This window comes from Chamaea fasciata, unplaced genomic scaffold (assembly GCF_029207755.1).
Source record: "Chamaea fasciata isolate MVZ Bird 193981 ecotype frontalis unplaced genomic scaffold, bChaFas1.0.hap1 SCAF_7, whole genome shotgun sequence".
In the NCBI taxonomy this organism is placed as follows: domain Eukaryota; kingdom Metazoa; phylum Chordata; class Aves; order Passeriformes; family Sylviidae; genus Chamaea; species Chamaea fasciata.
In genome coordinates, this window is record NW_027094092.1 from 14,235,507 (window position 1) to 14,259,055 (window position 23,549).

Consider the following 23,549-nt stretch of genomic DNA (forward strand, 5'->3'; position numbering starts at 1 on the left):
ACCTGCAAGGCATAGGGGTTTTTTCAGTCTTTGCTGGCATCTGATTACATGCAAAATCCACTGAATTTATGGAGACCTCAGCAATCAATTGCCAGGAGACCAAGAAAAAACCCTTAGGCAGGTTTTAAAACAGGAGACAGTTTAGCATTTTTGTCCTCACAGGACTAGATGAATCACTTTTACTTCTTCTTCCCCTTCCCCCTCTTCCTTCCATAAGAACAGTTCTGTTGGTTGCATGCTGGGGCAAAGGCACAGACTGTATTAGACCATCTAAAACACAGAGTCCAGAAGGAGCTTCTGTCTTTGACAACTTCAGTTTAAATTAGAGAAAGGCAGCCAAGAGGCAAGGGAGATGAGCCACCAGGTGGGAGGACAAACAGGTCCCTGTCACTGAGCAGGCTACCTAGTACAGCAGTCTTGGAAAGCTACTGCGTGTCATGGCATCACAGCAGAAACACAAATTTCTCTTTGCTGAATCTTTCATTAAACAGTAGCTTTACAATAACTTATAACCTAAGCACAAAGGCCAGGAGGACTGGCAGGGCCCAGAGTTTGAGTGACTTATTGGTAAGTGAAATCTGGAAACATCAGACAAATATAAACAAACACTATCACTGATGTAAAAGTCCAACCACAACCCAGGTTCATATCAAATCCAAAACCCCTAAATTAAAAACACTCCATGTCCCAGCACTGCCTTGGTGAGTTTATGGCCCCGCAGTGACAAATGGGTTTGAAAGAACCAACGTTACAACACAATAAACAGACGAAGATGGCACCACTAAGCTCCCTCCCATCTCATTCACCTGCAGTAACCTACCCAGTAACACAGTATATTCTCTACCTCCAGAATGCATACTACCTATGAAAGAGTAACTTTTCAGCAGTAACATTCTTCTTAAGGAGACAGAAAAACAATGAACAACTAACAAAGTCACTTCCACTAATACAAAAAAGTAAACCATTAAAAAGACTGTTCGATCAAATTCCTGTGAGGATAACTTAAATGATGTATTTCTCCTTGACTATTTTTCCATAAGATTTCAGTCTTACAGAACCTGCCAATAAAATTCATCAACTCAACTGAAACAGGAAAGATAAGCAGCATTTACACCAGAAGTTTCTTGACCTAAAGTTCTGGGGTCAGCCAGGTAAAAAACAATTACTCTAACCTCAAATCATCATCATTTTGGCATTATTTTCCCATCCATAAAAGGAGGTATGGATGAGATTTCTTTGCAGAGAACGCTGCAAATTGATAGCTTTGTTCCAGTTCACTACAGTTTCTTATTGATTTTCTCTCGTTTTAGCCTGCATTGATTTGTTAATCCCTTCTCTGTAACAGTCCTAATGACAAATTGAGAATGAAAAACTGCATGCTGTAGGGCCTTTTCCACCAACCTCTAGCTTCAAACCATATTTCTACTTGCACTTGGAACATGTCCACGCACTTACCCTAGGTTACATCTGATTCACCTTAAACCAGGTTTGGGTGCATTTTACACTGGAAACTTTCTGTTCAGGCCTCTCAAGGATGAACAAGGCAACCAAAATCACGTCAGTGAGGCAGAACTGGAGTTCTGTCACCTTCCAAGGTTGCTGCTCACAGAGACTGTCTTAAAACCAAGTACATTTTTAAGTAATTTTGCAGCACTGCCCATGGTTGATTAGCAGGCATTAACTGCATCATCCATCTGAAGGGCATTCCTGAGCATTTATGGCATTGGTTGGCGCAAAGAAATCCTTCCAAGGAGCATAATCACAAGCTGCTTCTAAGCTCAGAGCTGCAGCCATGGTGCACGGTTACTGGAACAATTCATCCAGAAGGATGGGACCCAGTCAGTATTTTTAATTTAAGGAATATAGTATGAGCATAAAGAGATCAGAGAGTTACAACAAGGCAACTTAGATTAGTAATTCTGCTACTAATAAGGTCATTAGACAGAGCTGTCAATTTGGTGTCATTGTTGGGGCCTCACTACCAACAGCTGACGCCTGTATGCACAAGCCATGGCTACTGCTGCAAGTAGTTTTAGTCTCTTTTTATTTCCTGATACTTTCAGAGATCTCCAAGTGAGGTACTCATTTGGAATTCTAACTGCAACACACCACCAAACTGAAAATTAATTTATGACTTATGAAGATTAAGGCTTGCCCAGAGTCACATTTCTAACACCTCACTCATCACATGCTGGGTGGGTCTCCACCTCCTGACTTCATCCCATGTCAGTTCTCTCCTACACCACCCCATCTGCCAGGAAATTGACCTTTCCTGGTCTCCCATACAGAGCAGCCTGGCCTTGGCTGCCACCTCACTGCTGCAGTACAACCCCAGCAGACCAATTTTGGTCCTTTTAAACCAATCCTTATCTGCAAAAGTGATACTTGGAAAGCCTCTAGTTTGTACCCACACAGCATGTGCTCCCTGGCACGCAGAGGCAGCGCGGGAGTTCTCCTTTGCCATTCCCTTGGTGTGACTTTGGTTTCCCATCTCCCTCTATCCAGTGCCAGCTGCAGGGAAACTGGTAGGGGTGGCAGGAAGCACAGTGCTGGGAACCAGTATCACCTCCTCTTTGCTTTCCAAAAATTACAGACCCAGAGTTGGTGAGCTAGGCTCTGCTCATAACACGCTGCTATTCTTAACTTGCAGAAATGACTTTGCTATGAATGTTAAATGTCTCTCTACCCAGGCCACAAGACACTCTTTACAAACCACGGTCATGCCTTAACGGGGTAAGAAAAGCACAGAATCAGTGGGATGGCTACCTAGGCAAAAAGGGGCATTTGGGTTGCAGCAGTTTGGTACTGCTCTCAATTTCCTGCTTAGGAGAAAGGCAGAGAGAACTGACTAACCTAAAAAATAACTCCTGTTTCCTCATTGCCTGTGACATGACTGTAAACTCTCAGTGTTCTTGCAGTGCTGCCAAGATTAGTGTTACTCTCCTACACAGGGCATGCAGAGCACACAAACACACCTAATCGAACACAGACTTGCTGCATTTTGCATGCAGACTGTAGTTTCAATCTTCTGTTACATCCTGTTTGGGTTTTTCCCCCCTAATAATAATCTCAACAAGTCTTATTTTCATCCTTAATTGCAATCTGTCACTCGCATAGTGAACTGTACTCAGAACCCACTTCTCTGTGGCCTTTGTTTTCCTTTATGGTCACTAAAAATTAATTGATAAGCCAACAATTCAATGCAAGAATATAAAAGGGACCCTCTCTATATTAAAATTTTCATCATTGCATCTCCCAAACAGCGTAACAAAATCAATCAAGAAAAATTCAACAATGCCATTTCTCAAATGACATGGATCAAGACCAACTCATAAAAGACACCAGTTCATAATGGGAAAAAACCCCCCACTAAACCAAAAAACTCACAACACACACCGAAGTCTTACTTGCTTAGCAAGTGAGAAACTACACATCACTTTAACTTTTTTTTTTTTTGCATTTACTTCCTTCCCTAACACCCAAAGTGGGTTTTTTTAAGCAGCTTATTGAATCAGTTACTCCACACATTTTCTCAAACTTTGAGCAGTAAAGTTTGGTTTAGGAAAGTTCAACTTGTTTCTCTCCCACAAAAATACAAACCTCTCATTCTGAACATTCAAAATAAAAACACTTAGAGTAGCCAATCAAACAAAAAAATATTTAAAAGCCACACAGAGAGCATAGAGATGATATATAATAATATTAGGTTATTTCTTTTGATACCCCTTAAAGCCTCAACTCTTTACTTACAAAGAGGCTTCTAACAAATTTCCTTGATAAGTCAGAAAACCATTGCCACTTTTTTTAAAACCCAAAGGTTCCATTGTCAATATTATTGTGACTATGCATTAAGGTAATAATGTGTATACATTAATTTATCAGTTACATAAGCAATTAATTGTCATCATACAGATATCTTAGATTTTTCTCGTAGGCAGCTGCTTAATAGTTTGCAACGTGAACAGGGAAAGGAAGAAAAACAAGAATATGCTAAAACCAAAGCTACCCTTCAAACACCTGAACAAAAACAACATCTTACTGCAACTGCACTGAAAAGAACAGCAATAAACTTTGACTGCAAAGCACCATGAGAACGTGCGTATTTATGATGTCATGCCCTGAAAGAAAGGAACCATACAGAGGATCCAAAGCAACCTGTATTGCACAGGATGAATGTGCATATTGGAACCATGGACCAGAGCAGGATCAGGGCAACAGTAGGCACACGCTGTCACAAGTCTGTCAGTTATTTTCATTTCCTGACAGAACTGGTCGCTACATCCATCATCAAGATTCAAGTTGAGTGATGGTTATTTTTTAATTTCCTAACTGAAATTTCAGAGATCCCTCCTCAGAAAACTGTGATCTAGCACAGTTTGCTTTGAGTAGAAAAGGACATGATGAAAACATGGCTCCCATGTGAGGCCATGCATATCCAAAATAACTGCAGCCCTTCCTTCCATCCAGTTTACCAAGAAACATTCAGCACTGCACAGACACTTTCTCACTTGTTTATTGCTGCAGCAAATATTTGCTGCAATGTGAATGACATGCTGAACATACCACAAACACTAGAACGATAGCTATTAAAGCCAAAAATATCAAACAGACTGAAAAAGCATTTGGACAAGGAGGAAACATTAAACCAGATCTTTGTAGCATTTGCTAAATACAGAGATTCATCATATTTCGGGCCATTTGTATTTAATTGTCCTTTCATCTCAAGAGCAGTGGATGAATGCACATCAGATGAGTCAGATGTTCTGAAGAGGTGCCATCAAGGACGTCCCACAACACAAGAGCACTGCCTGCAAAATGCCTCACACAACACCTTCTCAGTGCCTTGGCCTATGCCATGCTGGTTAGGCACCGAAGCACTAGAAGAAAACAGCAAATAGACCTGCAGGGGCAAAATGAAAGAACTTTAAACATGTTCAACACCAGGAACCTCCATGCTTTTAAACTTGCCAGGAAGATAACCTCAGATGAGTGGATAATTACCTAAAACTCAGGCTTTTTGCTCCTCCTTTGCTTCAGTTTAAAGAAAAAAAGTGCTCTTATTTCTCAAGGTCAATGTTTTCAGTTGAAGTCAAACAATGGATTAGGTCACTCACAACACTTCAAAAATCAGGTTCTGAAGTGGCAGACACACATTCTAACAGTGTCAGTTCAAAGAAAGGAGAATCCCTGGTCTTTGGTGGAGAAAGTAGGCAAGCCATGGGCATGGAGACAAGGAGCAACACAGGAGGTTAAAACTACTGCGCTGTCCTTGAGCTAAACTCATGTGTCTTTTATACTGTCCTCTAATCCTTAGATTAGTTTCTCCACTTTGGCTTTAACATTATTAACTGAAGAGCAGAGGCAATCAGCAGACCACAGCTTTGCCAAAAGTTCAGTTGAATCATTAAAAGTGATTTATAAAAATAGACCACGAATAAAAAATCATCAGTCGTAATCCTAAACTGTTAAACTGTCTCTCTGCATTAAACACAAAAATTGGAATTGTTAATTCAAGGTAAACATGGAAAAGAACTCCTCTGTATTCCTTTCAATCCAGCTCTCAAATCAAGTCCTGTCTCCAGATGACAACAAATGGAAAAAAGGGTAGCTTGTGTGTTAACAAAGAACAGCTCACTTTACACAGACTACATACTGCGATTTAATGCATTTTCAAGTATAAACTCCAGCTTTGGCATTATTTTGTAATCTTGAAGTGAAACAATTTCGGTCCATATTATCTGTTTTTCTTTTTTTGTATCCTAAGATGCAGATGATCCTCTTAAGTCATCTTTGTGCTGTTATCTCTGCAAAGAACAATGTCTGCTCCAGAACACTGCCATTGCTAATCACTCAAATCAGGTCTCTCAGAGGTCTATAAGGAGGAACAGCGCTGAGGGCAGCAGAATAAAGATGAGATTGTTGATTCTCTTTCTTTTCAAGGAATGTATCTGAATACATCCCTTCACTTTCATGGATCACTTGTCCTGCCACGGGTAAGTTCCACTGTGCAAAAGCTGCAGCTGCCTTGACTTTGTATTGTCCAACAAATGACACAACAAGGTACTTGAGACAACTGCACACAGCACAGATGAAAAACAGTGTGAAGGAGATTCAGAAATGGAGCTGTCTATACATAACTAGTGACAAAAAGTAGGGACACCCATGTCAAAATGGGTAAGAAAACTGTCTGAGACTCAGAGGTGTTAAAAGTGACTGAACATTAGTGCAGCATCACGGGCTCTGGGGCCCCAGACAGGGTCCCTCAGGATGGCATCCCTTCCCTACAGTGTGTTGTCCATGCAGCACAACTTGGTGTCAGTGGCACACATGCTCGGGGTGCCCTCCATCCCACTGTCCTTGTCACTCACAAACAGCACTGATCCCAATACCAGCACCTCAGGAACACCACTGCTCACCGGTCTCCAGGTGGACATCAAGCCACTGACCTCAACCCTGTGACTGCAAAGATCCAGCCAGTTTCTTATCCACTGAGTCACCCACACATCAAATCCATGTCTCTCCAATTTAAAGACAGGATGTCATGTGGGAAAGTGTCAAATGCTTTGCACAGGTCCAGGCAGATGATGTCAGTTGCTCTTTCCTCATCCACCACTTCTGTAACCTCATCATAGAAGGCCACCAGATTTGTCAGGCTGGTGGTCAGATTTGCTGTGGTGAAGCCATGTTGGCCGTCACCAACCATCTCCTTATTTTCCATGTGCCTTAGCATAGTTTTCAGGAGGATCTGTTCCATGATTTTGCCAGGCACACAGGTGAAGCTGACTAATCTGTAGTTCCCCATGTCTTCCTTATTTCCCTTTTCTAAAATTGGGGTTATGTTTCCCTTTCTCCAGTGGGAACTCCACTAAACTGCCACAGCTTCTCAAGTATGATGGATGGTGGCCTGAGCCCTTCCCTCAGGACCCACGGATATATGACATCAGCTCCCATGGACTTGTGCACTTTCAGGTTCCTTAAATGGTCTCAAATCTGGTCTTCTCTGAGAGAAAGCAGTGCTTAACTCTGCATGTCCCTGCCTTTGCCCTTTAATGCCTTGGATGACTACACTCAGAGTGGCACCTGGACAGATTTGTGCATCTTAAACAAAGCCCACCTTCTGCCTGTCCCCCCATCTCTGTTTTCCTGAACATGTCCCCTTCTTCACTCACCCTGCAACTCAGACTAGAGACTTCTGAAGGAGCACAAGAGATCAAGAGTATACACAGTGGGCAGAAGTTCTGGATCAGCCATCAACCACATGTCTCAAACACATCACAAGTTTTTGTTCCTGCCCCCACAGTACTGGGAATTTCCACTCTCCTCAGCTGCAAGACAAGCCAGGAGAAATGTTTATATGGCTGTGCAAGCCTCCCCCCTGGACCAGAGGGATCACCAGCTGTGTTTTGTGGGGTGCTGGTCCGGAGTTTCAGGCAAAAGTAGTGCTGCATCTGGGCAAAGTCCCACCTCCTCTGTTCAGCTCCACTGCAGGCACAACCTACACCTGCACACATTGATACCTGAGAGAACTTGGAATCTTTTGCTAAAGTTGATACCACCAAGGAAAAAAATCAGTTTGTGAATGCAGAAGCCTTTTAAACGAAATAATTTAATCTTACTAGCTTACAGGAAGAGCAAGCAAGGGCTTGATCTGCAGCATTTGGGAGGGTTCTATTAGGAAACTGTTCTGATTATTTTAATGCACAATTAAAAAAAAAAAAAAAAAAAAAAAGGCGGGGGGGTGGAAATGGTAATTTTCTTCTTTACCTGAGATGCTCCATTTAGGCAAGGAACCGGAACAGGGGTGTTACACAATAGCTCCAAGCACTGTTCAGATGCTGTGCTCTGCTGCCCACCGGGAACCACCGCGTGCCTTCCAAGCTGCCCGTAGTCCACTCTCCCCCAGGTGAACACCTTGCCAGCTTCTAAACACAAAAAACATTTCAAGATTACTTACTTACCAAGCTCCTGAAAGATGTGGATGCCAATTCAAAACCAGAACTTTTTAATGCTTCTTATCTACAGCTTCAAAAGCCTGGTGAAAACTTATTTCTGGGAACAGAACAAAAAAAAAAAAAAAACAAAAAAAAAAAAACATTAAGAACTAGCTCAAGATATTGCGTTATACTTCTATGGAGCTACTCACTCTTCATTAAATTCTTTTCTAGCAGAATAACATCTGGATGGTGGCCTGGGCTGTAAATAAACCATGTCAGTAAAGCTGTGTAGCCTGGATATTCTGCATACAATAAATACACTTTGGTTACACAAAGGACATATTTTAGGTTAAGGAAAGCACAAACAAAACAGCTTATTGTGACACATAAAAGATTATAGAAAAGAGAATTATTTTCTATTCCCGTTCTTTGCCATAGACAATTCATTGCATGACCTGCATTTAACAGATTTTTATGTTTTCCTGATAGAAGTTACATTCTGTCACTACTGTTAGCAGAGCTATAGTCCTCAGGAGACAGCTGGTTAGTCAGGAACACCACCAGCACAGCTGCCATTAAGCATTGGAAATGCACTGGTTTGTTTTCACAGGAATCACACATTAGCCAAGGAAAGGTAACTTTAAATGAAATCAGCACTATACGGCTCACCCTTCTCTCCAAGGGTTATTATTCCAAGTCTAGTGCTGCAGGACTGACACCCAAAACACCATTCTTCTGTATGGATAACATCCATAAACATCCTTCTTACCTTCCTTTCCTTGAATTAAAAAAAAAGAAAAAAAAAGAAAAAAAAGAAAATCATATAAAGTGACAGCTTTGTTTTCTTAATTAAGTGACTAGGTCTCTGCAGATAAGCCATGAAAAGCTGTCCCTTCTGGGATTCCAATTAAAAATGTTATATACACACAGCATAAGGTAAAGCCCTCAACTTGGTTTTAACCAGAAGCATCAACCCACATTCCAGTCCAGAAAGAAACCTGCAATGACCTTGAGTTATGTACATGCTTCAGCCAAGCCTCAAACTGCTCTCCAGAGCTGAACTCAAATCATCACATTTACAGGCCAAAAGATATGGATCTGGGGAAAATACATCCAGCCCAGCAAGTCAGCTTGCACACACACACACACACACACACCCCTCTCCCTGTCAGCCAGTACTGCACACCCCACAGAGGGGTCGGGAGCAGGGGATATGGCCACACCACCCCAACTGAGAGGTTTCTGAACAGATGCCAAAACACTTGGAAACCTGGAAACCTGAGCACCTCCCTTTTCCTCAGGGTGCTGTTAAACTGTCTTGAAAGGGACACAAGTGGACACTGCTGGTTTGTGGAGTTTAAGGTGATAATGCATTTTGTAAATGAACTAGAAACCTCAGTTCATATACAGGAGAAGTATAGGCATTTTCCTCGGAAATCTGCTGGCAGTGGTATCTTTCACTCCAATCGCTGCAAGTTTTTCAGATGCATTCTCTCAGTTCACTGATAATGCTTCCCCTAAAATAATTAAGTGATAAAATTAGCTGTCCTTCTGTCTCAAGGGCACAAAGTTTTTTTTTCCTTTGCAGCTTCCTTTCAGTTCAGGGAAAAGCTGAAAAGAGCCACATACTACATTCAATACAAGTGAGGACTTTTAACACAGTAACTACATTTTGTTAGGTTAAAGGGTAAAAATAAATTTCATTAAGAGAACACTAGTGTATCTTAGATTAGGAAGACAGTTTGAGGTTTTAAAAACATGCTTGTTCTGAAGTTAGTATATTTACTTTGCAATTTATATAGATCTCTGCTAAAAATATCTGCAGCTGCAAAAATGTACATAACAAATTTAAATATAGTCTAGGCTTCAGGCTTTTACATCAGACCAGGTTACTGCACTTCTACAAAACCCTGTTAGTGGACTGGGAAAGGATAGGCAGGCTGCTCTATTTCATATTAACTACAGGAACTGAAACTGAGTTTTATGAAATCTAAAGCCAGAAAGAATTTTTTTAACATCTAGTTAGATCATTAATATACCACAGGCTCTCAAGTCCTATCCAGACATTGCGGTATTGATCCCAAGGACTGTAGTTGAATTAAAGCATTTCAGCTCTCAGAAGCCAGAAGTATCAAGTGCCACAGGCAAAAACATTAGCAAGCTGCAAGGCCTCTGAAAAGGCAAGCTTTGAATTGATAATACAGACCCAGATCCTCATACAGTCTACAGCACCAACCGTACACAGAGGCAACAAAGGTTTCTCTCAACTCAACCTTTTGGGGGAGAAAACTCCTTCCTCAAATGAATCTGGTGCCCTGTCTGGATCCAGACATGAACAAGAAACACCAGCCACTGACATAACAAAAATCATCCCAGGAGTACCAAGGTACTGCCCTGGTGGAACTGAAGACTGCAAGCATATATGAAGGATTAAAACAGCAACAATGCTTAGCTATAACAAAACACTGCCATCCACAGATTCTATTTTCTTTCACTGGACAAGCCAGCAAAGAATCACTTAGACATGCAAAACCAAACAGAACCCTTAGCAGAATGTAAACTATTTCTGTAAAATGTTTCCGATTACACAGACCATTGCAATTAACTTTTTCTTTTTTGCCACAATAAGGGAAATGAGTTTCAGGTGATTATTAGTACACAAGCAGGGAGAACATTAATTATAAAGACATTAAAGCCAGATAAATTAATTTTTGCTTTTAGGAAGAATTTCTTGAATGCCCAAAGATTAGTTAAGCAACCAGTTCTTTCTCACTGCTCATCAATGCAGTTCTCAGTTCTCATTGAGACACATTCCTTCCCCAGACTTGATCCTGTTTGCTGAGCATTACCCATCCCATGCTCAGACTCCTGCTAATAGTCGATCATTTCTATTTTTCAACTAAAAAACAATGGTCTAGGGATCCTTTAAAAAAAACAAAAAAAACCAAAACTCAAAGTACATAAATCTCTCTTTTCTGTGAGAGAAACTAACAGAAGCTGATTTAGATGGGCCTTTTCCGTGAAATACTGATTATACTTTCAGCAAACAAACAAAAAAACACTCCAGTCTCAAGTGGAAATTTCAGGCTGAGGCAGACACCAATGCATGGAAAAATCCGCCAAAGGTTAAACTCTCGTCAAAATCCTAAGGAAAAGAAAGCACTGAGCTATGACAGAAAGCGTTGAGCAATTGTAATGGGAGATATTGCTACTGTGCTGCTTATAAAATAGATGGTATTTTAAAATGTTCTAAGAATATTTGAGAAAAAGACATTAGTCATACAGAGTAAGGAGGTTGCAGGATGAATTACTTAAGAATGAAGGGTGATATAACAAGGAGTGTTGGTCTAATATTAGACTAGGACAGATTTTAATTAGAAGTCAAGAAAACATACACAGTGATGAGTCAACTGGACAGAGCACATCAGCCATGGAAGTGGCTGAGACATCAGAAAACACGGTATTTCATACCAGACTCTAGGCAGGAAGAGGGCACACAAATGGCAGGAGTTATTTCTACAACTTGCGTAGAAAGAAGCATACAATATTGAAAAGCTTTTCCAGTTCTTCTAAGATACTAACAATGCTTCCTAAGACCTGGATCTTGCCGTGTTCTGAGCACAGAGGCTCCAATTCCAAAAGGCACTTCAGCTCCTATACTGTGAACATCCACTTTGTCCCAGGTGACTTTATAGAAACTGTTCATTTTTTCACCAGGCAAATGCTACATCAGATAAAGTCCAGAGGGTTCAATACCATTTGGAATTAGGGACTAAGAGATAGAAATTCATGCATCCTCTGTTATTCCAGTTTACAACTTGAATGAACCATACAGTACAGGAGTTCAGACCACTGAAAAACAAAGACAAGAAGATTTTTAAGAAAAATTTTGACAGCTCCTTAAGTAAACAACACAAACAACAGTATGCTACATTGTTTGAGATTCTACATGATCATGCAGATCTGGTTTGCTCGTGCTCTTTGAACTGTAGACACAGCAGTCTGCATCAGTGTACACACAGCAGCAAATCACCCAAAACACATGCTCACGTCCCTCACAGAATACAGATGAAGGTACATACATATTCAAGGGCTTGAATACAAACCACTCTCTGAAAGGTTCCTCTGCATTTTCTTCACATCATCCTTCTGTCCTCATGTATAACAAAGCACAGACAGCTGAGAACATCCTCAAAATTACAAGTTCATAGCCCTCAGAGTAGTGCAAATCTGGCAACATTGCATAAAGCACTTCTAGTTGCTTCCTTCCTGACAGTGTAGCTTTTCCTGTGCTGTTTTATACTGCTACTGAGGCTGTAGAGCATGTCATTTTTCCCTTTTAGCACTTTTTTAATCAATCTGCTCAGCTCAGCCACCTAAGTGGAATTAGCAATAAAAAATAAGTACATTAGTTTTAAAAACAGGTTGGTTGTTTCTCAGTAAAATACAACAGACAAATAGGCACATTAAAATTTACTTATTTTCACTAGACTCAGATTTATCTATCTATCAATGTTCCTGTTCTAGGATAATATCATGCACTAGTGTTATCTCCTTGAAGTGTCTATTTGGTACCCAGGCAAGCTTTGAACTATCCTTCATAAATACTAGATGAAAGAGTTCATCTAGGCTATCTCAGTTCATGGCTGCATTAATGATTACTTTTCAAATGAACTCTGGATATTCACACTGAATGCTTAATCTCAGGCTTCAAATATGGAGTTCTATATAAAAAATTCCTAATGCCTCCTTTCACATGAAAATTCACAGGAGCAGGCATTAAGAATTGACATTCAGAGGCTGCCCCTTGCCTCCTCGCTGCCCTACACAGAGTAACACTTCTCCCACATTTACAGATCTTTGCTGTCCTTCAGAAAATCACTGATGTCCTTGACCCATTCTGAGAAACTTCCTCATCAACCTAGAAACAGCCCTTGTGCAGGGCAACCTAACAGAAAAGCATTCATCCATACATCCTTAATTCCTTCTTGGCTAAAGACAGCTTTAATTCAGCAGCTGGAAACCAGGCATCAGCACACCTGCAGCTTAACACCTGTACCGGTGCATGGTTCCAGTACAACACAGGATAATCTGTCCTGAAAAAGGTTTAAACCAGATCCTTTTAACACAGGCTTTCAGCATACAGAGCTGTCCACATCTCTTCACACATCTTCTTCCCATGACCTCCTTACAAACTGCCACAACTTTGTATAATAGGGCACGAGTGAAATTTTTTCCATATTCATTCATAACAGCTATTAAGAATGTATCACTAAAACACAAATCTATGCACAGTATTGAGGTCATGCCTCATCAGGGAAGTTCAAACAAAGCAGCAAAAGCATTTCAGGGATGACAGCAAGAGAAAACAAGAAATATTTCCACTTTCAGCCTTTCACAGTCACAGGCTGCAATACACAGCTGGTTCAGAATGGTCCACAGAGCATCCACAGAACAAGCTGCAGCTCACAAGGGTTTCCAAGCACCCTATGAAGAGATTTAAATCTGCAACAAAATGCCACAAGTGCCACAGGAAGAGAACCATAAGGGCATCACCAGTCCTCCTGTAACGGCTATGGATTTGCCAGTTAGAACTCCTGTACTCATCAAGTGGGCCAAAGATTCCTGCCATTCCGAGATATCCCCAAACCTGGTCATTAAATTTAACCACAGGCATGTGGGCAAGACAAATGGACAAGATTTCACATCACTACAATTAGAGGCTCATTTGTGATCCACCAAACAACTGGCTTCTCACCGTGACCCGTTCCTACTGCTGTGGAAAAAAAAAAAAAAAGGAAAAAATCATCCCGTCTCCTTTCAGAGCCTCCTGGTGATACCAAAATATTGAACACCCAAGGACTTGCATGAACACGGGATAGAATGGAAAATACTCAGCTAAGCAGGTGAAGCTTTGAGGATGTGTGAGACTCACCATGAGAGGACACCAGGACTGTTAAACACAGACTAAGATACTCAAAGTGCAGAATGAGAGCCCCTACATCAACAGCTTACATCAAGAAACTTTGGACCCAAACAATTTTCTCCCCACTAGGCCACCTGCATTCATTGTGTTTGAACTAATTGTGAAAGGGAAGGTAAACCAAGCCAAGGAATTGATCTGGCTGTAAAACAACTTTGGGAAATGGGAGCTTGGCTTCAGCAAATACTGCTAAAGGCAGTGCTGTATTAAGTCAACTTAATATGCCACATGATAGGCTAGACATAACTTGCCATTTCCATGACATCATAAATTTGTCGTGCACTTTACTAACAGATTCATCTTTACCAGCACTTTGGACATTTTTAAACATCTAAACAACTTTGACTTTCATTCACTAAAAAGCAGTCATACTCTTCCTTTTTTGCCTCCACAGTTACACGAAGTTATGTCTCAAGACAGGCATGCTCTGTTATTGGGATTATTCACATACTTAACAGCATGCTTCACTGCTATGAAAGACTGAACAATAACTTTGAACGTGGCAAATTCCAGGACTTTCCAGATGCCTTGGAAGTCTTGTCTCTGGTTCAGGTTTTAGATGGGATACTGGCCATTCTCCTTTCAGAAGAGAGACCGGAAATATGAAGTACTCTACAAAGCTCTGAATAAACCTGAGGAAAAACTAAAACAATTCAAATGCATGTGAAGTTGTGTTCATATTGCTGATATCAAACAGATATACCATCTTGGCTGAAAAAAGGAAATGGGGGGACCTCATGAAATCCATGCAATTGTGAAACAAAGCTGGGGAAGGGGGCTGGGGGCAAGGGTGGGATTTTAAAGCACCTATCAGACTTTGCATTCATCCTGCAAGGTGAGAAAATTCCCTCCTTATTTCCCTCCACTCATGATTAGAGAGTCATGACTGCCTCACCAGCTGTGCCTCTGGCTTATTTTAAATTCAAACTGTGATACATATCTCACTTTTAGACTTTTAATAGCAATGCCTTAAAATGCAGATTGCTGGCTAAATTTAGTTACATGATTAAAAACAAATCTAACTCATCTCTACCCAGCAAACAGAAGAACTGCTGCATTCAAGGTTCAATAGAGGACTTAACTCTTCAACTAAAAACAAAGTCCTAACAAAAGCAGAAACAAAACAAAAAAAAAACAAAAAAAAAAATCAAAGCACAATTCGGTGATGTCTCCAAAAAAGCAAGATGCATAAAACATTAACCAGCTATGGAAAACTATCTGCAAATGCATCATAGTATACCATAGGGTTTTTGTTCAGTACTTCTGCAAATAAATTCTGCACTATGCTACTACAGCAGTATGAGTCACACACTTTTACTGACATTCTATATTTATATCTCCATGCCCTTCTGCACTGTTATATGCTTTCTTCCATACAGGCCTCTCTAACCTGGAATTTCCTTCCTTCTGCAGCTGAGCATCTCTCCCTCTAACACTCCCCAGAAAACTGAAGAAACATGCCGTTCTTTTTGGACACCATTTTGGAAAAACAACACCCTTGAACTATCATAATATGCTGCATGTGCTTTTACTGGTTTCCAATTTCTTGTGTTTCGTTTCCTAATTTTTCGTCTGTAAAAGGGCTGCTTAGATGTTCATGCCCTTTGGGGCAAGGTCCAGGTCCTGTTTTTAGTCCATTAGACTTAACACAGTATGGTGCTACAGAAATTCTTACACAGAGATTACAAATTACAACATAGGCATGTTTTCTAGATTGTTTTATGAAAAGCATTCCCTCCAGCTGCAATGTTGCAAACATTTGTGAATCTGCCTAATTTGGAGAACGCAAGATCCTGCTACTCTAAATATCTCATCGCCACCTGAGCCTCAGAAGGAACAGGCATATGTCTACAAGAGATAAACAAAGGGAAGGTAATTAAGTTCCCAATGCTAATATTTACCTTGTCAAAAGACTCAAGGGTGTGCTGTGGAAAGGCAGACACAGAAAAAGCAAAAGAAATGCTCTGGAATGGTAGATTGAAGGAGAACTGAGCTTTTTCACTGTTGTCCACAAGATGCATTCCCAATAATCAGAGACCAGTTGCACAAGAGATTTCACTAGATAACGAGCTTCATGTCACAATGTCTACAAAGAAATAGAAAGCATTACAGAAATAAAGTGTTAGAGGAGCGGTCCTTGGATTTGCTAAGTGTAAGCTTGAGCTTCTTCAGTCACTCCAGAAACAGCCGAGTTCTACATCCAATGGAGTGAAATAAAATACAAAGAAGAGAACAGTACCACAAACCCAACAATGGCACCTCCAGAGCCTCCCAGGAGATCACCCGCCTTGTTCAGAGTCAGAATATCATTATAAGAGCAACTACAATTGACTAAGACAGAGTGGGCTGTGCACCTGAAATAATGAGCAGCGTTCCCGCTGACAGGAGGAACAAAACAGTCTAAAAGAGGATGGGAAGGAAAATTCATACCCTTTGAAGTCAAGAGATGAATAATGAGCAATAAGGTGATGTATTCTCTCTGGAATATCCCAATTTCTCCCTCCACCCACAAGAAAGTTTAAGAGTTGGGCAAGGGGGTGGAGGAAGAAATAAAAGCACAACACAAGATTCCACTTGGGTATGGCACGATGCTTAACACCAAGGAGACTGCAGGAAGAGAGTGGACAAAGGTGTAAATGGTTGCATAATGGTGAAAGCATCCAAATGCCACTTACGCCCTGAAAAAACCCTCCATCTTTTACAAGGGAATGCTATCCAGCTAGCAGAGTTCCCTCTGACTCCTGACTTCTCTTAACATTGTGAGGTGTTTTCTGCACTTCAGAACTACAAGCACAGAGCATGGGGCATGTCTAAAAATTTAGGAACATTATAGAAATATTACTAATGAATGCAATGTAAGTCCATCCTGTAAAAGAATCTGAAATTCCCAGCCAAGAAGGAAATTATGCTAGTGAGATTTACTTCTGATGCTTACCCAGTGAAGCAACAGCTGTCCAGAACTACCTCTAGATAGCTATAACACCTGTATCTGCTTGCAGTGCCAGCACATCTATGTTTCAGGTTTACCTAAGTGTGTATACGAACAGGGTTGTAATATAAGTATTGATGTGCTATGCAGCCTGTTACTAAGAGGGGCTTAGGTTTTAAAGTGAGAGAGAAGAGAAATAAGGGAGGTTTTCTCATTAGGAGTAAGGAGGGGACACCACGGAAGAACAGAAAGCTCCTGTTTTTTCAATACCTTTTCTCTGATGTTACAATGGATACTAATCAAAAGAAGCAGTACCCTCCTATTCATGCTTCACACAATACAATGAGATAAGGCAGCTTCTAAAGAAACCGGGAGTTTTCTCTTGTGCTTAAACAGGTTTTCATGAACTTTGTTTGAACACTGCTCTGATGAACTAGAGGAATTTTTAAATAACTACCCAGATTTTCAAATCACACACAGCAGAAGTTTGTTGTATTTTAACTATCAGCTTCTACCTGTGTGCATGGCCACAGTATTTCTGGGTTTTTGTGGTGCTGTGTGTTCTGTTTATCTCTGGCAAAGTGAACAAGCAAGAGGAGAAAAGACAGGATTTAACACCCTCCTTTGTACTGCGTGACTTGTCAGGATGATTATTCAACCCAGATGAACATCTAGTAATCCACACTGCCACCCTTTTATTGTCCCCACAGCCTGACCTTAACTTCTGGATGTTTTAGTGTCCATTTTCTCCTCGATGAACAGCATCAGCTCCAGGCAGCTGTGTCATTAGCCGGCACAAGCTTGAAATGTGTGTACAGGAAAATTCCTACAAAATATCCATCAGCTGCAAGATCCAAAATTCAAGATAAGAAATGCCAAACTGATTTTCAGCTTGCTTTCTATTTTGGGGTGAAAAGGACAAGCAGGAAAATATTCTCCTAAAGGAGTTTCTGTATGTATATTTTGGGCAGCTTTGTAAAGGTAAGTTTTTTAAAATTCTAGAAAAGTAAGAATTCCTGTATTCACAGTAAAAAGATCTTAGCAAAGCTGACATAAAGCACTATCCCTGAATAGATCTTTGACTACGCAGTGTTTTTTAGATTTTTTTCTTTTCATTAGACACCGAGTAAAATGGAGAGTGAGTCACTTAAGGAAATCCCACCCATCCTAGGGTTCCTCTCCCGCATGAATCAGATGCTAATACCTTCTATTCATCCAGGTCTTTGTCCCCCAAAAATGAACCATTGTGATTGTTTTATTATTACATACTGTGGGCCCTAAAACACTGGATAGAGAAGAAAGCAGACCTGAACCACCCAGGCTCTTAAATCCAGCAGAACATCCCAAAAACCTAAAGCGTATCCAAAGCAACACAGAAAATGTAACTCCCCTTCACTTGCAGAGCTCAATCTCAGCTGTTTGGGATCCATACAGAATATATGTAGCTACACTGAGAGACAATGAAGTCCAAATAAGAACTACAAAAAAAAAGGGGAGTTCACCCTCAGTTTCAACTACCACACCAAAAACTGTGGTTCCTCACAACTGAAATACTTGGCAGATCTCATCATACTACCCAAGTGGCAGAGCCATTCTACAAGACTACGGACTTGTTATTGAAAATTTACAGCTGTTGATGCCTCTCGTGTATCCTACAGTACCCTACATCAAATTACTTATTTCAAAATTACTTCAAGGTAATCACAAAAGGAACAACCTAGGTAGGCTTTTGTGGATACTTTTCCTGTTTGTGTCCAGGTCCTTAAGAAAAAAAGTTCCTGAAAAGTAGTGTTTTTCAGAAGTACTCAACTGTCACTAAGCTCTTAAAAAGCCCATCACCTATGTTTGAATAGTAAGACTCATTAGTGAACATTAAACCTGAATAATTAATAACTACACAGGAAATGTCAGTTAAAGATTATGAAAACAAGTATTTAATGGCCTTTAAATGCTCCTAAGGTTAAATAAGATCAATGCACTTACATGCATAGGTTGGGCACACACAGACAGCTGCTTTCAGAAGCTTAGCTTAGAAATGCTTAGCTTAGTAAATGCATAGCTTTAAATGAAGTTATTTGAAAATGCAGTAGCCACTTCTCAAAGACCAATAAAATTAAGAGGGCAGAGTACATACAAGAGAACAAGCACTTTGTTCTTGGCCATTAGTTACCATGCACATTAATTAACTATCAGGTGCCAGCTTCTTACTCCATACAAAGTGAGTGCAAAGCACTTCTACCTTACTAAGGATTCCAACTGTTTGTCTGAGACCATGTTATATCCACTTTGCATAACTGCAGAAATTCTGAAGTGCAAATTCTCACTGTTTGTTGTGTGCTTCACATCAATTCTCTGCACTAAGAGCTTTGAGTTGCCAAAATTTCAATCAATCCCATCATCCTTTTACTACATGCAAACTCTGTCATATGACATAGTAACACCAAAAAGGAAATCGTAAATGTTTTTGCCCCCACTCAGATCTCCCAACTGGAAGAGGGTGCAGGGAAGAAAGCCCCAACCCAGTGTCCCAGTCCATGCTCTTTTTGCCGGATAACAGGCCTGATAGAGAAGCATCACGGTGGACAGCTGCTGGGATCCACAGCATGTAGGAGCCACCAAGCTGCATTTAAAGCTGAGAGGCAAAAAAGGAGGTGAGTTATGTAGTGTCTGGCCCAGTCTGTCATAGCAGCAACCGAACAACAGTGGTCTTGTGAGTTCCACATTTGGATCTTTCTCTATTAATACCTATGAATATGGAGCTTGGAGGCAGCTTATGACAGAAGCTAAGAAACCGCGAATTTTCTCTTGCCTTTACTTTTGCTTCTTTTCAGCTTCAAACAGGTACATTGACAGAGACACAAGTACAATGTGAATGATTTCAGTATGATACAGGAGAAAGGGTTTGACACATAACGAAACAGAAACAGTCAAACAGAACAGCAAGCGGCTTAGATAGTGCCAACAGTTCCAGCTGCAAAAGTCAGAAGAACTAGAAAGACAGTTATGGCCAAACTATTCTTCCTTTAAAAAAATTTGTATCAGCTTTGTACCCGGGTTTCACAATAGTTGTGAAATGGGATGGTGTTTTCAATGCAATTAAATGATCATTACCACTGCAAGAGTTTAATTTGCTTTAAGAAAAAAAGAATAAGAAAAAATAAACCCCTAAGGAATAAGCTCAGAGCCAACAAGGTGCCCTTCTCAGCCCACAAAACTACAGCTCCTCTTGCACAGTTGCTCTGGTGCTGGAGGATACTGAAAACAGAACAAACACCACATTTACAGATTTCCTGCACACAAGCACATACTTATTAATTTATCTGACCTTGTTTATTACATTTGCTAAATAGATGGGTAGCCATAAACTGCAACAATCCAACCACAGAAACCAAAAGGGAAAAAAAAAAAAAAAAAAAAAAAGGAAAGTGAGAGAAAGTAATGAATTCCTTATCTCACCCACTAAGGACCTGAACAAAATCTATACCAGTTCCACATTTAAAAGCTACATTTTTTTTCTGAATGCTTTTAAAGATGAAAATTCTGTCAAATTGGGACAGTTACATTACTTAAGTCCACAACACTGTTCCCACTAGTAAAAGAGGTAATAACACACATACACACACACAAAAAAAATAGGTCCTGAAGCTTCAAAATTGACCCCCAAGGCAGGTGGACAAAGGCTCTTCTTTTCTGAACACTCATTTCTTGAACCCATGCTCTGCTTCAAAGAGGTTCAGGGGTACCCATTGATTTGGAGGTTTTGATTAAGATATTTTTCAGTATTTCACCTGTACTCCCAAACCCCAGCATCCTTCCAATGAAATAGAGCTACCTCATGTAGGGCTCCAGTTTCAAACTCTCGGCTGCCATGTCTAAAAGGAGACAAGCATTAAAAAAAAAAAATAGATGATATATATGCATACACACAAATTAGTATTTGCTGTCCTAGGGAGCTGCTGAAAAATCCAAGGTAGACAAAGTCTGCTTTCCAGAGGAAGGCTGCAGAGCCTGGATTCAAGAGCAAACTGGAAAGGACCTCTAGTGGGCTGAGGCTGTGCTGCTCGGGTGCCAGACATGTCCTTCCCCTTCACCTCCCTGCAGCTGCACAACATGCCAACAAAGCCCAATAGCTTTACCTTGTGACTGCCATCAGAAAAGGCACCGAGAAGTGCAACTACAGCCTCTGTGAAAGACTGAAATGCTAAAGGTTAATGACTCAAACAAGATCATTAGAAATATTCTCTCATTCTGCCCTCAGTGCTTGGAGGGACACACTGTCATTTGCTTCAGAAAAAACCAGGAGATGGTTTCTATTTTACCATGTAGGTCACTAACATGTCAGACCCCTTCAGAGTGGTTTTGTGTGGCCTAAATGACATGACATCAAGGGACATTCAAAGATGCACAAATTTAGATGCACATTTGGAATGAGGATTCAGAATATTATTCAGACTATGTCACGGGATTTTGTTCTTCCGAGACTTTTTTAGCTGTAGGCAGTTTTGCACAGGCAGCAGAAACATAATTTTAACTGCATTTTTCAAGTAAATTTCTGAGTGAAAGAGCTTGGAATTCTTTATCTGAGCTCAAACAAAGCATAACTTCATGTGACACTATGTGACAAATAGATTAGGGAATGTATTCAGGAGAATACACAGATAATAAACCAGGCTAGATTAAGGAAGGCTATTAGGCATCCCAGTTAAAAAGAAAATATCTTGTTTTGAAGGGAAGTTGATGATTCACCTCTAAGTCTTTAAAATACCTCTCTTGCTATATTTAGGTCTGCCTCCAAGTCAGACTGGTTCTATCATTCCCCAAAGCAGACTAATTTACATCTTCAACATTACAGGCCACAGCTTAGCTCTCTTCTAAATGACCTAAGCAATAACCTCTCTTTCAGCAGTTACCCTCAAAGTGTTTGCATTAACTTGAGAGGGATCACAAACTAAAGCTGACATTGTTAAGGAGAGTAATGCAAGACAGCTGCTCATTATTCACATATAGTATCACCTATACTGCAGTGGTGCTCCTTGTGCCATTAAGCAGAGTGCTGGATAGGAAGCAAAACTTGCACAGAGTGGTTGTCTGAAGAGAACAGCACTTGTACTCGGAGTCCAAGGCCACAAGAATGCGCCTGGTTCTGTCCTTCACATGGAGCAGCAACAGCACTGCCCTGTCATCAATGAAACGCATTCCTGAGAGTCACTTGACACAAGCATTCACACAGAAAACAGAAAATAAACCCAGGACACCAGCAAGTTCATATCTCATCATCAGAGACCTGATCAAATAACAGCCAGGGCTTCTCAACCTTCACCTTTCTGGACAAACCATCATCAGCTAGGACCACCCCTACTATCAGAATAATATAACTTACTTCGAAACAGTACTGGTGATACCATCAAGTCTAACTGTGCTTCCCTCCTCTGCAGGAAACAGTAATCAAGGCAGAAAAAGACAGCACTTGTCTCTCTTGAAGGGCTCTGTGAGTTGTTTTACAGTGGAAATAGCCCCAAAAGATACCTCTATAATAAAAAGAATAAGGAATTGAAGTTGATGACGATTAGAGTAAAGGTAAGGATCAACCTTCACCTAAGGTTAAAGGAAAAACACAACATCTCATGAAAGCATTCCTTAACACCTTTAAGTCAAGGAATTCATTTGTCAGGAATTAATCTCTTGAATCCAAACTGCTTCATGATATAAACAGCAAATTAAAAAAGAGTTGATCAAACTGTAAAAAGAAATGACAGGAAACCTCTGCTGAATGAGGTAGAACACAGGATACGAAAGAGATGCAGGTATTAAAGTGATTTCAGGTGCAATTAAAATCCCTTGTAAAGAGAGAACGGGGAAGAAATTAAAATGAGTTGTGCATTTTGCTTTATGTTACAGTACAAAATTTTGCCAGCAGCATGACGGAAAAACAAAGCAAGTCTTAAAACAGGCCAGCTTACATAAGAGGGAAAGACAGAAATATTTATGCTGTATTTCTTTTTTCTGATAACAAACTTGATAACTTGCTTGGACTCACTTTAGAACTGTCAAACCACTGCAACCATGAAACTAGCAACTATTCCTCCAGATGGCTGCTTTTAACAACATCACTCTCTCATTTACTCTTCACTCTTCAATTAGTTCTGCAGCCAAGCACTGCTCACCTGGCAGATAAAGACCAAAATGCCATTTTGAAATGGCAGAATCTGTGAATTTATGCATTGTGTGTCGAGTGTTTATCCACCCAGTTCCTTCCTGTGTCTTTCCAATGAGAAGAGTTTTCAGTTACTGTCAAGACAGCTGCAATAACAAGTTTTTATTATTACTACTCTTATCAGGATTAATGTTCTGGAAAAAAAAATTCAAACAGAACTCTAAGTATTTGTAACAGCCTCTTAAAATTCAAATACCTTCTGTGGAAAACACCACATGAGAATTCAAATACAGTGACAAACTTTAGACCACTAAATTTTGCATTGTGGTGAGATTATTAATTAGAAAAAACTTACTCATTCTTTCATGCAGCAAAATCCTTGTACACTGCAATGTCTTTCCAAAGTATGTTTTTATCTTCCTCAATGAGCAGAGAAGCATCATACTACAGTGTCCCTTCCTTCCATTTTCCTGTGTCCAAGAATGACTCTATTTTGCCTCCCTTCCACTAATTGGGGAACTCCCCAGAGTAAAACAAGCAGGAAATGTT

General features: G+C 40.4%; 1 protein-coding gene across 1 annotated transcript in view; it reads right to left on the reverse strand.

The window, feature by feature from the left end:
• SERGEF (secretion regulating guanine nucleotide exchange factor) overlaps positions 1–23,549 on the reverse strand; it is a 139,838-nt gene that overhangs the window by 103,878 nt on the left and 12,411 nt on the right. The window contains 1 exon segment of the mRNA XM_066187644.1: positions 7,765–7,922. Coding sequence (XP_066043741.1) covers positions 7,765–7,922 — 158 coding nt within the window.